Genomic DNA, 15,649 nt, shown 5'->3' on the forward strand with positions numbered 1-15,649 from the left:
TGTATTAATAGTTCGTCAACCGATCATACTCGTTCAAAATTCATTTAAAGTATAGTAGTAGTACATCAATGATCTACCATTACTCATTTAAAGCGTATGGTCCGTAAAACGTCACACTTATTAAAAATTACAATTTTAAACTCATTGGTCAACACTCATTTAAAAATATGACATTAGTATTAAATATATGTCGAAGTTGAAATTTTTATTATAAAAAAAATTAAAATTGACCATAATAATTTTTTAAAACCTTTTTTATAAAGGTAAATGTCGGTCATTTGGATTTTTTTAAATATATTATTAATGATAAAATAATTTTTTACTTTAAAAACGATTGAAGGATATTTTTGAAATAAAATAACAAATTCAATAATCTAAATTCACAAAATTGAATTGTATTTTTGTTTCTTATATTTTATTTCCAATTTTTGAATTTTTTTTTTCTTTCTTTCTTTTATTTAAATATTTATAAAATTTGAAGCAACAAAATAAAGTTTATTATATATATTCCGTTCTATCCAAAACATAAATTAAAAGAGAAAAAGTTATTTTAAAAAATAGTTAGCACTATTTTATTTATTTAGAAAAATGGAAAATAAATGGAGGAGGAAAGTTTCAAATACTCTTTAGAGTACCCAATATGACGTGGCAGTTGCTGATTTGTCCGTGACGAAGGGTTTTTAAGTTGGCGCGTATGTGTAGCAAAGCCGAACCAACTTACCCGCCGTGTCATTTTTCTAAACATATAAATCTAAAAATGGGTATTTAATAAATTGCTGATGTAAACAAGGAAATAATTTTCTTTTGCTCTCACCAAACGCTCCAACCACGTAGGGCGGCGTTGAAATTTGAACATTGAATTCTCTTCCAAATGCATTTTCTTCAAGTTGTCAATTGGATATCGCTCTTGATTCTCTGTGCATCAGCATTTTATTTCTATCGCACATCCCAAATTTCTCCTTTCCCTCTGAATATGGCTCAAGAATCCTCCAATTCCATTTATGATTTCACTGTCAAGGTATCGTTGAGCTCCATCGCTTTTTAATTTACTCTGTTTGCTTAGAAATCCTTGGTTTTTGATGTGACATGGAAAATCTTCTGTGTTGTCGTTGTTGTTGCTGCTGCTGCTGCTGTTGTTCTTCGTTTCGCTGTTGAAGTGATTTGTTTGTTTACTTCGGCAGATCATTGATTAGTAGTTGGCCTTGATTTTGTAAGTATCTGAATTGTCGGACCTAGAAATATTCGGGATTCTTTCTTGGCTTTAAATAGCATTGCCGTTCGCTGGCGTAGGTTTCTTTGTTGAGGGTATTTTCATTTTAATTCGAAATATTTGGGATCCTTAGTTATAACTACAGAATGAGAGCCCTTTGTATTACCTCTCGTTCTTCATTTCATCGACTTTGGCTCCTTTATTGAGGTGATGTTCAGTTTAATCTGTTTTTATTTCGGCAATTTTTTATTAGTTCGCCATTGACTTTGGATATATCAGACATGTAAGATCCAAATCGAAGTACTTGGGATCCTTTTTGTTTTACAGCTGGTTTTTCATTTCGTTGACTTTGGCTGCTTTATTGAAGTGATTTTCTGTCTAATTCGTTCTGCTAACTTTTTTTTATTCGGGAATATCTGAATTGTAAAATGGTTATCTTTTCAGGATATTCAAGGGAATGATGTGAACCTTAGTCAATACAGGGGGAAGGTTCTTCTTATAGTGAATGTTGCTTCTCAATGGTAATTTTTATTTTCTCATGGAACTATTTGAATGTTGTCAACTCTTCAAATTGACTCACGAAGATGAAATCATGTGCAATGTTTAAAGTGAATTAAACAGAACCACCATTATATAAGGTTAGAGAAATCAAGAAGTGAAAATGGGTCGAAGACAGAGAAAAATGTTCAACTGTATCATGCATCTTTCTTCTTAAGATCTTTGTTGTTTTGCAGTGGTTTAACGCAGTCAAACTACAAGGAGTTAAATGTATTGTATGAAAAATACAAAAATCAAGGTCAGGCTTTAATTCATGGCAATATCAAAACTCATGAAGTTCTATATTTCAAGACTGTGGTTAGTTTAAACAATACTTATCTGGGCAGGTTTCGAGATATTGGCATTTCCTTGCAATCAGTTTGCAGCACAAGAGCCAGGAAGCAATGAGGAGATTCAGGAAACTGTATGCACAAGGTTCAAAGCTGAATTCCCTATCTTTGACAAGGTAATCATAAAGTGATGCAAACTTCAAATAAAGCAAGTTTTCTTAAAGGTATTGGGTTTAAACTATAGTGACAATCTACTTTGAAGATTAAATATCCTGGAGTTTTGTCGATATCAAATATTATAGAATCATTCATTTGTCTCAGCGACATAATTAATTGAAGCGGGACAAATCTTCATGGTTATTAAATAACTAAATGCATACAAGTTAGCCTGTTTGCGGCAGTAGCTTTTGTTTTGTAAGGATACTCAATAAGCATATGATTTAGTAGGACAAGAACTTTCATGCCACAAACACTGGTTACTAGGCATTTGTTTGTCCAATTATGGGAACATTTAGGATGAGTTTGAATTAAGATTTCCTTAATTTTTTTTTTTTTTTTCACTTCTAAAAAACTATTCCAAAAGATTCTTCTAAACGTGCTCATAATGTGGTTTTGTAAGGTTGAGGTTAACGGGAAGAATGCAGCACCCATTTATAGGTTCCTGAAATCACAAAAGGGTGGAATATTTGGGGATGGCATCAAATGGAACTTCACAAAGTTCTTGGTGAACAAAGAAGGGAAGGTGGTTGATAGATATGCTCCTACCACCTCGCCTTTCAAGATTGAGGTTAGTACATTTTCCTCTGATCAACTTTATATAGATCAAGACTATATGAAGAGCCTTATTTTATGTTTCTTCCTCATTCTGCAGAAAGATATCCAGAATCTGTTGCAATCTGCTTGAAAAACAAGGTCAGGAACCATACCCACCCAATAAATTCCAACCGTGCTTATTTTTATCACTCTTTCGTTGTTATGTGAATGCACTTATGAATGTTTGTATGAACCTGTTTGTATTTCCTCTAGACCTTGCATATAAGTCATGCCGTGAAGTTTGAATTAATTGACGCTTCTTGTCCACTTGATCATCATATGTAAAAGTGAATTGTGTGATTACATTAAGCTCTTTTTTCTTCCCCCAACACCAACTGGTGTCTTAGCCACACATGAGAATTTCTTTGTTTATTTGTGTAAAGTCTTATGTCAAGAACTAATTAAAATTAGAAGTTCGAATCTCCGTACATTGACATGTTGAACAAAGCTTTTGTGAAGTCTTATGCTACGTATACCACACGAAAATAAGCGTTTCCTATTGCATTGTATGAACAGAAATTTCATGTAATGCATTATACCAAAACTTGACATTTGGTAAATTAACCCAATAATTTGGAAGACATTTAGCAACACAGTCCATGAACATAAATTTTCCAACTTATAACCATCATTGAAGCTTAAAATTAATTTTAAAACAAATTTGTTCGTAGTTCTCACAGTGCCTCCACCCTCGTAAACCTCAACTATTATGCAGTCAATCAAATCAAAATTACGTGCCAAATCACAACTTAATCAACATAAAACGCCTAAGAGCTTGGAAAAGCTCAAATATGATATGAAGTACCTTACGTTACACGTTGGGATTATTAATTGCTTTTTATAATCACTTCTTTCATAATAATCTAAAATTAGAGTCGATTTTAATTAACATATTAATGCACACGTCAGTTCATAGTCGACCACTTTTACCATTTCTATAAATTGAATGTACTTTCTATAAATTGAATGTTGAGTAAAAAAGTTTAGATTCCAATTTTATGAACATAAAAGTTTATGGTAAAAAATTTTAAAAAAGAAACTTGCTTAATAATAATAAAATCTCAAAAGGTTAGTGCCTTTTCTTTTTCTTTTTAAAAGTTTGGTCACCTGTTACTAAAAATACTAAAAATAAAATCGTTATCTAGTGAACACAAAAACTTAACAACAAAAGACATCATTTAACTCAGAATCTTTCGATTCATACATCATCAACCAAACATTTTTTCTTCTATGGCATTCAAGCCGTGAAGGGAGACTAGAAATCATAAGCAGGGACGACATGTTCCCTGGTCTCGATCCAATTTTGGAGTCGTTGAATAGCATAAAAGAGATTATACCATCTACAACTCAAAATCAAAAACCAAGAACTTCCCTACTCAGACATTGGAATAACAAAGAATCAACATTCTCCCTTGCTTTCCATTGACAAAACCTGATAGTTAGTAAAGTCAGTGTCAGTTACCTTCAGAAATGGGGTCAAAACAGAAAAAAGAGAGCCAAAGTTGATGATGGGTTAAGTTAACACTGTTAGTTACCTCAGCATATGCAAAAAGGTCAGTGAAAGAGACTTGGGGTGTTGGGTTGGGTGTTATGGAAGCTAACCTCTCAAAGAGTCAAACCCACTGCATAAAAACCATCAACTACTGCTTAAACCAACCAAATCAAAAAACAAGAAACAGATTTGATGAACTTATTCATATCATTATCATAAATTTATTCCCAATTTTACAAAAAGAACTACATATTATACAAAATATATCTTAGTCAGACTCATTTTGGGGTATGGTTAATCTCAAACCTGATACATTCATCATCCTCTTCTTCATCTTCATAAGTCAGACTCATCATACAACCCGTCGTTCATTCGTTCCATCTTTACTCGGACGCGTGTCAAGTCGGTTCACCATAAGGCTAAAGGGTACTAGTGCAAAAGACGCATTCCTTTTTCTCTGCCAAATCTAGTGATGATGCTTCTTAGTTGCATAATCTAACAGTACATGCCACTGCCTGAGCCCAAAATTTGAGCCTTGCCTTAACATCTTCTGGATGATCACCTATATGACCAAACATCACCAAAAATTCAGAACCATTCCTATAAAAGGTATAAAAAAAATTGTGATCTAGAGAAAAGAAGGACAAATACAAACTGGAATCCTGTGCATTATAATCATATGGTTTGTATGTGATAAGTTTTGAAGTTATAAGTTGAGAATCCCCACGAAATTCAAAGTGATAAGCACAGGTTAGAGTGAAGACAAATCGAAAACTGTTGCCTCCACCCCACCAGTAAAGAACAAAAACCTAAACAGACCCTAAATCTGTCAATTCTCATACTTATCCATTCTATTTTAGAGTTCTAACTATTGGAAAAACTCCATTCTAGTCCCTAAATTTCAACAGTCATCACCTCATTCTCGATTCAAACTGCTTTCAAATCATAAACGAGCTACATAATCCAGATAAACAGAAATGCACGAAAAAAAGAAACAAATCCAGTTCCAAAATCAAGATCCAACAGAAAAGAGCCACTAACCAGGACTGGAGATCTTCCAATTCGCAATCGGACTCGACACTGACGAACACGAATCCAACGCCGTCGAGCTCTCCGGCGACTTCTGGTGCTCGTCCATGTACTTTTGGCTCATGGAATAACAGAGCTCCAACGCCGGCAGAGTGTTGCAGAGCTCCGGAATCTCATCGTAACTGAAACCAAACCCTAGATCCACACACCCTTTAAGCTCATCCAGATCCTCATCCGTCAAGCTCTTCGTCCTCATCAACTCATCCTCATCCTCCACAAACCCCTCAAGCAAAACATGATTCTTCTTCTTCTTCTTCTTCATCTTCTTCGTCAAATTTTCCATCCCCATTTGAACCGACTCGTCCAAATCCGAATCCGACCCGATTTCCTCACCCTCTTCAATGGAGGAATCCTCGTCTGGGTCTTCTCGAACTTCATTCACAGAAGAAACCCATAATTCAGATTCGCTAAAGAAACCACTTCCCATTTTTTTCTCGTTTTTCAAACTCGCCTCTCGTTCTGTAAAACGTGTCCGCGGCAGAGTTGGAGAAATGGGTCTCCGTTTATAAAGCGAGTGAATAGAAAAAGCGGCTTTTTTTTTATAATTATTTTTTTCTGTTTTTTATTTCATGCATGTATGGGGTTATAGCATGGATGATAGTATATACATACATGACATGATGACGTGGATAGGGACAGCTGTTCCTAGAAGGTGGGATGATGACAAAAACAGAGGTAGGGACACGTGATAGTCATGTGGGGACAGGAGATTCCATCAATCGGCGAACGACAACGTGGGATGTGGGTCCCCGTCTTCCGACAAGTGGTGTTTGGTGTTGATCCCTTCCTACGTGTACGTACATCCACATCCACATATTATACAAATACAAAATAAATATTTTTCTCTTTTTTTCTCTCTAAATTATATAAAAAAAAATGTTGCAATAGACGCATTAATGATTAAAATATTTATCTTTTCATTCATAATTTTACTAATAGTTTAAGCGTTGCAATATTTATTTTTAATGTGATATTATTTAATTTACTGTCGTTTTTTTTTTTTATCATCGGAGCTACTGCCACGGTATCTAAATATGTCATCTAAATTACAGAGCATTTTAAATTTTATATATATATATATATATGGAAAAGGTTAAATAAAAGTTAAAAGATTATTTTAATACTCTTTCATAAAATGGATAAGGATAAATAGGAATTTAATATTTATCCATTAAAGATGAAACTAACTCAATACTAATTTTGGAATAAAATTGGATAAATCTAGACCATTTCTGGCACGTGCCGACTGACACGTGGGGATCCAACTAGATTTTTGTTCTGTTTTTTTTTTCCTTTCCTTGTCATGTCGGTCGTTCCTTCCCATATGGGCTTTAAAATATATATTGTGGTTTGGAAAAAGTTTTATTTCTTTTTATTTCTTTTTACTTTTACACTTAAAAACAAATTAGTATTTTCATAAAGGCTTCCCCACACCCCAAAAAGACAAAAAAATAATAATAATAAAACATGTCAACATAAATATATTCAAAGTTGTATATTAATTAAAAAAATAAAACCTAAGAAATCATATTCATATTTTAATCTTTTTAAAGTTACCTCAATTAATTATAATATATATATATATATATATATATATATAATATACACACGTATATATTTGAATCTGGTGCTTGCCACATAGGTTTCGATGCTTAAGTTAGTCGGTAGAGCTGAACTTCATTCGATTTTCCTTCTCCAAGAAGTGTTTATATACCCTTAAATTTAGGGTTTCGTTGATTTCCATTAGGGTTAGAAGAACGGAATTACAAGAAGAGGGGGATTCTAGACGTGGTCATTGTTCGAGACCGACTAGGGACTTGGGCTTTGACCAAAGCTTCTATTCTTTTGTGAGATCTCACATCGGTTGGAAAAGAGAATTAAACATTTTCTTATAGAGGTGTGTAAACTTCTCCCTAATAGACGCGTTTTAAAACTATGAGGCTGACGACAATATATAACAGGCCAAAGTGGACAGTATCTACTACGTTGGGCTTGGCAATGTGCCAGCGAGGACATTGGGTCTCCATGGGTGGATTGTGAGATCCCACATCAGTTGAAAAAAGAAACGAAACATCTCTCGTAAGGGTGTGTAGAAACCTCTCACTAGTAGACACGTTTTAAAATTGTAAGGTTGACGACGATACGTAACGGGCCAAAGTAGACAACACCTACTATCGGTAGACTTGAGCTATTACATCTTTCATTTAATTGGTAGTCTAACTCACTTAACGTTTAACCCATTGTACTCTATGTTGAATATTTCATCCCCATATAGTCCCTGATTCTTTTGTGCTCGTCCTTATGATACAATTTCATTCCAAACGATAAGAATAAAGTAAGATAAGTATCGATTATCGAATAATAACAAAAACGAGAACGATAAATTAAAAAAATTAATAAGTAATGAAAATGGAAAATTAAAATCAAAAGACAATGAATGAATAAGAAATGAAAATGAAAACTCATATCCATAAAAGGGGCATTTTGGGAATTATGATTTGTTACAAGACTTTAGCAAGGTTCATAGGCACCATAATTTTCTTGTGGCTGTGGGTCAATCGTCATGTCTATGATACACCAATTATAATAATAATATTCCAAGAATCTTTTATTTTATTTTATTTTAATTTTTATTCAGCCAAATCCATCATTTTCTGATTTAAATGACCGAATTGCCCACAAAATCTGGCACTGCCTGCGTATTTGATGTCTCCACTCCACGTTTCTCAGACGACATTATTTAATTAAAATTAAAATAAAAAAATATTTAACCAAAAGGGAGTCTCGACCAAAGAAATGGGTTTCGATCTCGAACCATTTTTGTGTAATTTTCAACGGGGTACCAATAGCAATTTTTTTCATTTTATCCGAATATAATTGGGACGTTAAAAAAAACCTGTTTCTCGTTTTGTTCTCTTACTGTATTAATTTGAGATTGTACTCAGATAAAAACGAGACTTGAGAGAACTTGTAGCTCTATGTACGAGACTTTACAACTTAAACTCGAGCGCGAAAATTTTATTTGAAAGTTATTTTCGTAATCATTATTGGGAAAATAGTGGGAGATAAAAAAGTTGAGAGAGAGTTCATTGGGCAAATAATTATACCTAAAGAATCAGAGTGCTTTTATGTTAAAAAGAGACCATTTTCAAACCATACAATTTTTGGGCATGAATGTGTCCATGTCATGAGACACAAGAAAGATATGCTTGGGTGCTATTTGTAACGTTTGAACTCGATATGAGTAAAGTGTACCTGATCGACTTACCTTTAACTTTTTTATATGCTTTATACAGAGCACATCGTGCTACGTGGGACAACCACAAGAAAGAGATCGGCACTTCATGGTTCGAATTATCGAGTTTCATAAGAAAGTGGATAAAATAATTTATGACAACATGAAGACACCAACTGTTTAAGAAATAATACCGTGTATTTCTCGAGCAACTTTTTTATGTACTAGATGTATAGTCTATTTAATAGTCATTAGTGTCGATAGTCAAGCCAAATATGTTTAATTGGCTAGCATGTTGCCTGCTAGCTTAGATTTGAATGTTCCATCGAAATATTCAAGTTTGATCGAGAACGAGTTTTCCTCTCCAAGGCTTCGACCGTCAAAGTTAGTCTTTGATTTCTTCTTCTTCTTTAAGAGTCGTGTAAGCCACTTGTGATAGAGCTAATACATCATTTGGTATAAAGAGTTTTCTCGATGCCTCCGTTTTCGTATAAATGAGAAGAAACTTTGTCTCGAGAAAAAAAAATTATCGAGATGAGGAACATGAATTGTCCACTTTGCCCCGTCATTAGTCTTACTGTTTTGAAATGCGTTTGTTAAATAAAGGTTTTCACATCCTTATAAAAATGCTTTGTTCCCGAATCCAACGGACGTAGAATCTCACAATAACCCAAGTATTCTTCTCGTCATCAAACTCCACAAACGGTCATTGTCTTCCGGTTTTGCAAGAACGACTGAAGAGAGTGCAATATCGAAAATGGGTCCAATACAATTCATTGTTATTCGCAACTAGTTTGATCTAGTTCAACATAGTTCGGTGATTTTCGATCTGATTCAATGGGTTTTTCTCTAATTTTCGACTCGGTTGGGTTGATTCTTTCGTCTAAATTTACTTTCTCACTCATTTATAATTTAATTGGGATGAATTTGCCTCAATTTTATATGGTTTAAGGCCATTAATGGTTCCTATTGATGACGTGGATTGTGTAGGCTTAGTTAAATTGTAAGTGGTCCCCCTCAGCCGAATGCTTTTCCAGCCTTTTCCCCATATTCACATGTATGGATGGATGATGAATAAAGACTATGTCCACCGCATCACATCATGCATGAATGTATGTATGAATGTATGTATGAGTGATTCACGATATAGCCACGTAATCACTAAGGGGCAGGAATCCAGTACGACAGTTACAGGCTAACAACCCACGTGGCCTGTCACTATCGGTCAATAAATTTCCTTCCTCCGGAGACAAATAAAAAAAAATAAACTCATATTTATTTATAACTTATATGGAGCGACATTTTTGGTGAGCTAAATTAGATGGGACCCACCACCTTGTGGGACCCATTTTGGGTTTTCTTACAAAATTATTTTAATTGTAAATTAATTTCCAGCTGTAAAAGTTATTAATTTCTTGATTTTATATGATATTATAATATTCTAATACACATACTATTTACCAAATGAACAAATATATTATTTACACATCGCCGGAGTTCTAGACAGTTCGTCCTCGTCGCCGGAATCCGTTCGACTTGCTCGGGTGAGTACATTGGTTATCCCTTCATTCTTGGAATTGAAGAAACTGGAGTTCTTCTCTTAGAAAATTTTAGTCGGCTTGCTCTCTGAAAGAATCATAGTGTTTTCTATTATGTGGGAACTTAATCCCTCGAGGTTTTCTGAGCGAGTTAATGTCGGAGATGTTATGAATCTAGAGTTGGCTCTGTTTAGGGCTATGGTGCCTTCGTACATTTACGTTTCTCTGATGGTAATATTCTGTGTTCTGTTAATAATCTTACTCCCAGATGTGTTTAGAAAACAGTTTCCGCGTATTTTCCAGAATTCTGTCATGTATACAGATTTATGAAATGAGAACAGTATGAAATTTTCGTTCACTGACATAACATTGTATACGAGTTGATGGTGTTTTATTCAAAAACTCAAAAAAAAACATAGTCAATTCGATAATCTGAGTGTTGTGGTGTGGTGGTAATGATAAACTCAATCATATTCAACCGAAGTTTGTTATTAGTGTGGTGGTAATTACATCTGTTCCTGTTTGTTATTAGTGCTGTAACAAGAGAAAGGTATATATGTATTTTCTACTGAGATTGCTTATGAGACATGAAATATAGGCTCATATCTCGGTGGATGTAGATCAATTATTATGTTGAACCACTTGAAAATCTTGTGCGTTACTCTGCTGTTTCTTTTCTTTTTCTTAATCTTTTTTATTGTTCCTTCTTTTTTCTGGTTAAATTCCTATTCATCTATGCTTATGATAGACTTCCATTATACTTGACCTTTGTAAGAAGAGGGGAGAGGCGACAAGTGATGTTGAAATATGTTAAATGGATAGATTATCCTTCTTTTCTTTTGCATGGGCCTCATGAACACACTGCCCGGTGTCTAGTTCTGATACCATTTGTAATAGCCCAAGCCCACCACTAGCAGATATTCCTCTTTAGGCTTTTCCTTTTGGTGTTTCCCTCATGGTTTTTAAAACAAGTCTGCTAGGGAGAGGTTTTCACCAACCAATGTGGGATCTCACAGTTAGATAGGAAAGTGGGATCTCACAGTTAGATAGGAAAGTTAGTTAGGAGGTAAGCTTGGGGTAGACAAGGAGAAATAGTGAGAATGCAGAAACTGGGACGTCAGAGGAGTCACTAGGACAACTGAAAACTCTCATAAATCCCTGCCCCATTTTGCGACGGATCAGATTGCTTCTGATCCTTTCTCAATGAAATACAATCCGTTGTACTCTGATTATGCAATTAAACCTAAGGCCACGGTTGATTTTGTTATTTTTGCGAAAGGTTAAGAAACTGAAAACAAGGAAAAGTAATAGACTTGTAAAATTATATCATCTTAATCTTTAACTCTATCCATTGCGCTGCATTTCAGCGTTGCCATGCTGAATCTGTCTTTTTGACTTTATGCAGGGACAAGTCCAGGATCACACTGTCGATTACACAACTTGAGGAAGATCCACTTTTGGAAACATTGGATAAAGTTATACCGCAGGTTTGTGAAACAACGTTGTAAGCAAGCCTAAGCCCATGCCCACCGCTTGCAAATGTTGTCCTCTTTGGACTTTTCCTTCCGAGCTTCCCCTCAAGGTTTTAAAACCTCTCTTCTAGGGAGAGGTTTCCACACCCTTATAAAGAATGTTTCGTTCCTCTCTCCAACTGATGTGGGATCTCACACATTTTACTACAGCCGCCTTCCCATTTGAAAAGAAGTTCACTCCTTGTTCGTGCTGGGAGGCAGGTAGTTCTCTCTCCTTCTCACACGCACATGGACATGCACAGATACTAATCCTTGTATGTGAATTTAGGTTCAAGAAATACAACTGACAACATCACTCGTTCAAGTAGGTATAAAAAGGGCATTGCAGCGAGTATTGCAACGCGTCCCATGATTTCAAAACAGAACATTCTGTTCGATTTTGTATGAAGCTGTCTGTAAACAAGATGCTGTCAATTCAGTTGTTTCCAGTAAGTTGTATATTGTGTCTGCTTTGTTCATCTATTCTAATTGTTAAAGGTCTTGTAAGCATGGATGCTCGGTCATTGTCTGACAGCGCTCTGCTTGGAAGATTTGTAGTCTTTGATTTTCATAGGCAATATAATTGTGGGTAAAGTTCAATTAACCATAGTTTCAATTTGATTTCTTCCTTTATAAGTTTCATTATCCTTAGAAACCGATAGATTTCATCTTAACAAACATCGTTATTTGTTGAAAATAGATCATTCATGGAGTCTAACTTGGCCCACGAGCATCTATCTTTATTCCCTCTTTGTGAATTTGTATATCTCTATTGTTTTTGTTTCTTGTCATATTCCTCCCTTTCTGTCTCCTATTTCTCGTACGGTTGGTATATTATGATATTTGATCAATTATCTCAGTTTAGGTTTGTTCATTTATAGCGTGATGTGAATGAGAAGAAAATTTAGATGGACAGTGAAAATCTTGAAAGTTGGATCTAAAAACTTTACGAACAAACATGACCTAAAGAATCAACCTCAAAAATTCCAAAACGAATTTGAAAATCAACTAAAGAAAAATAAAACTTGGATTACCTTGACCATGAAATATCTTGAAGCAAAAAAGACCCTCTTTGTTTGAGATTCAGATAATTTTGTAAGCAATATAATTTTGTAAGCAAGATTGATGAAGTCAAACTTGATGAATGATTCTAAAGCATGCAACTTAAAAAATATAAATAAAAGGTTTAAATATTGGAATTACACGAAAAGTGCCATAAAAATGAGACAAGTCCTCTTGGAAGTTCCATTTGTGACAGTTTGAAGGGTAGATTTGATGATTGACTTGGACTAAATAGAACTTAAGACATAGTTGAGTTCATACAATGTAACTTGTTATGAACTTTCCTTTAGTTTTGAATGACTTGGTTGGATTTATATCATCATAGCCTTCCAATATCGTCCTTAGGTTTCACATCAGTACTCGACCCTTGAAAAAAAGGAATTCGTATTAAACATCAACTTAATAACACAATGCACCAAAAAAAAAAGAAAAGGTAAAAAGGAGATAGCCCATCAACATCAATTGATGTAGCTTATTGTTGAATACAAAATCCTTATGATTTGGTACCACATAATGAACTAATAGTTAGCTGCAATAAGTATGAACAAAATATGATCAGCCAACATACTCATACAAAAGCATGTATTTTGTGTATGAAAAAAGGGTTGGCTGCTGGTAATATACTCAAAACAAATGATTATATTGTTGCCCTAAACAGTTTCTCTATCTTCCACAACTTTTATGATATAAAAGGGAGAGGGAAACATCTATTTTTAGCAAGCCTAGCTTCCAAAAGCATCTATACTTCTGGTGGCCTAAAACTCTCTCTTCTTTCTTCATATATTTTACAATGTCAGCTGTGGTTGGTTCTCTCTCAACCAAGAACGTTAAGTTCAACCCTCAAGTAGGGGAGGAAGAGCTCAGTAAGTCTATGAACGATCGAGAAGGAGAAGAGATTATTGAAGACGACGAAGACGACAAACTTAAGCCTGAGGGAGAAGTCGATCTCGGTCCTCGGTTCTCTATCAAGGAACAACTCGAGAAAGATAAGGTAAGTTCGTAAGATTGAGTTTGATATGACTTTTTAACAATACTTTTGTTGATCCATCATAGCTTTGGTTTTGTTTGTCTAGGATGATGAAAGCTTGAGAAAATGGAAGGAACAGTTGTTGGGTAGTGTTGATCTCTCTGCCATTGGAGGTGAACATGAATTTCTTCTTTGTGTTGATGCTATTTAATTCAACCATATCTATTCGAACGGATCTCTGAAGTGGATTCCTTGAATTCTTATAGATATTACCAACATATCTGAACGATATCATTATTGAAATCACTGACCATATATCTGATATTGATCATAATTTATAAGAACATTTTATAGTCAAAGTAAGGTTGAGACGGGTTAAAGGTTTACTCGACATCACGTATCCCGAGAAAGCCTACCCGCTGTTGACTTAAGATATGATCAAAGGATGAATGATGTGTTTTGGTGAAGCAGAAAGCAAAGAAGCAGAAGTGAAAATCCAGAGCCTAACAATCCAATGTCAAGGGCGAGCAGATCTTGTGCTGCCATTGCCATTTACCAAAACTTCCAAGAGCAACAGCCTCTTCGCCATCAAGGAAGGCTCCCGATACCGACTCCGGTTCAGTTTTATCGTCGTTGGGAACATCGTCTCTGGTCTCAAGTACACGAACACTGTCTGGAAGACTGGCGTGAGAGGTTTGTTTCCATATAAGTTGAAAAAGTTGGGAACTTTTTACATCTGTTTTTGTTTGATGGGTTGAATTTTGTTTTGACAGTGGATCATACCAAGAAAATGCTGGGAACATTCAGTCCTCAAAAGGATCCATATGTGTATGAAATGGAAGAAGAAGTCACACCGTCTGGAATGTTTGCGAGAGGCTCTTATTCTGCAAGAACAAAGGTAAAAATCCAGACAAAAAACATTCGTACATTTTAAAACACAGCAGTAAATCAGCATAGTTTTCTGAGGACAAAATTGATCAAACTGTTCTTGATTGTTCTTGTTTTGTCCCAGTTTGTGGATGATGATGGGAAGTGCTTCTTGGATGTGAGCTACCACTTTGAAATCCAAAAGAATTGGGCAACACCCTCTTGAGATATTGTTGCAGAGGGAGAAGCTTTGGGTTTGGATAATGCTTCAATTGAAAGGCTCAACTTATTGTGTGGCTTTTTGCTGTAATCCAATAGGGATTTGTGTATCACTTTTGTTCATTCAATATATATTTTAGCCGACGAACTTACCTTTCGGTATCGGTGCATACACATTGGTTACTTCAATCAATATCTCAACGTTATTGGTTAATAGCTAAGTAAAGGTGCTACAAATATTCAAATCATAATCAACATGTGCTTATAGTTTTTTAGTACAATTAATTTTCAGGAAACTCGAACGTTCAAAGTTTCTTTTCAAAAAGTACGAAACAATATATATGTTTTTGATATGATTCAACAATTTTCCGTGAATTAGTGTGTAACTATAGCCATAAACTCTTCGGTTTTTTCCAACTCAACCTTATTATATAATAAACTCAACTCATTGATTGAGTTGTTTTGAATTATTCGAGTCATTTATTCAGATTTTTTGTTTTAAGAGTTGTAAAGGAACGAATATCCAATGAAATATATAAATATTGTATCATAAGTATACAAACAGAGTTAAATTTGAGCTAATTTAGTACGATTCAAACTAATTTTAGACGAACTTATGAATCAATCGAACTCATAGATTGATTGGTTTTTCAAGTTACCAGGTTCTTTGAATACCTGGAATACCTCTAACCTTCTTATCTCGTCTTTTTATTCCTTTTAATTTTATTCTTTTCATAGGTCATTGTCATTCATAAGAAAAGTTTCAAAACTTTATATGATATTATCATTCTTACAACCGAAATTATATTTGCATCAAAT

The 15,649-nt window shown here is 34.6% G+C and overlaps 3 protein-coding genes across 5 annotated transcripts; 2 read left to right on the top strand and 1 right to left on the bottom strand.

Annotated features, from left to right (window-relative positions):
- The first annotated feature begins 775 nt into the window (after positions 1–775).
- On the top strand, positions 776–3,172 carry LOC111439154 (probable phospholipid hydroperoxide glutathione peroxidase). The gene is made up of 6 exons (XM_023076913.1): positions 776–1,018; positions 1,655–1,731; positions 1,945–2,006; positions 2,095–2,213; positions 2,657–2,824; positions 2,909–3,172. Exons 1-6 carry the CDS (start codon positions 872–874, stop codon positions 2,939–2,941), a joined length of 606 nt encoding a protein of 201 aa, XP_022932681.1. The 5' UTR covers positions 776–871; the 3' UTR covers positions 2,942–3,172.
- Positions 3,173–3,987: 815 nt separating this feature from the next.
- Positions 3,988–5,922, bottom strand: LOC111439155. 2 transcript variants are annotated; one of them, XR_002709766.1, is made up of 4 exons: positions 5,384–5,922; positions 4,649–4,904; positions 4,386–4,472; positions 3,988–4,282 (listed from the first exon to the last, which is right to left on the bottom strand). XR_002709766.1 is itself a non-coding variant. In XM_023076914.1 (2 exons), the coding sequence occupies exons 1-2, from the start codon at positions 5,856–5,858 to the stop codon at positions 4,825–4,827; spliced, it is 555 nt and encodes a 184-aa protein (XP_022932682.1). In that variant the 5' UTR covers positions 5,859–5,922; the 3' UTR covers positions 4,529–4,824. The 2 variants fall into 2 exon arrangements, 1 of the variants encoding a protein (XP_022932682.1); XM_023076914.1 differs by lacking the exons at positions 3,988–4,282; positions 4,386–4,472 and having other exon boundaries at positions 4,529–4,904.
- Positions 5,923–10,127: 4,205 nt separating this feature from the next.
- Positions 10,128–15,044, top strand: LOC111439153 (rho GDP-dissociation inhibitor 1-like). Of its 2 annotated transcripts, XM_023076912.1 has the most exons (8): positions 10,128–10,210; positions 11,610–11,929; positions 11,997–12,164; positions 13,575–13,768; positions 13,851–13,917; positions 14,216–14,437; positions 14,518–14,642; positions 14,757–15,044. In XM_023076912.1, exons 4-8 carry the CDS (start codon positions 13,649–13,651, stop codon positions 14,835–14,837), a joined length of 615 nt encoding a protein of 204 aa, XP_022932680.1. In that variant the 5' UTR covers positions 10,128–10,210; positions 11,610–11,929; positions 11,997–12,164; positions 13,575–13,648; the 3' UTR covers positions 14,838–15,044. The 2 variants fall into 2 exon arrangements, with proteins under 2 accessions (XP_022932680.1, XP_022932679.1); XM_023076911.1 differs by lacking the exons at positions 10,128–10,210; positions 11,610–11,929; positions 11,997–12,164 and having other exon boundaries at positions 13,106–13,768.
- The last annotated feature ends 605 nt before the right edge of the window (positions 15,045–15,649 follow it).

Source organism: Cucurbita moschata, unplaced genomic scaffold (assembly GCF_002738365.1).
Source record: "Cucurbita moschata cultivar Rifu unplaced genomic scaffold, Cmos_1.0 Cmo_Scf00086, whole genome shotgun sequence".
Classification (NCBI taxonomy): domain Eukaryota; kingdom Viridiplantae; phylum Streptophyta; class Magnoliopsida; order Cucurbitales; family Cucurbitaceae; genus Cucurbita; species Cucurbita moschata.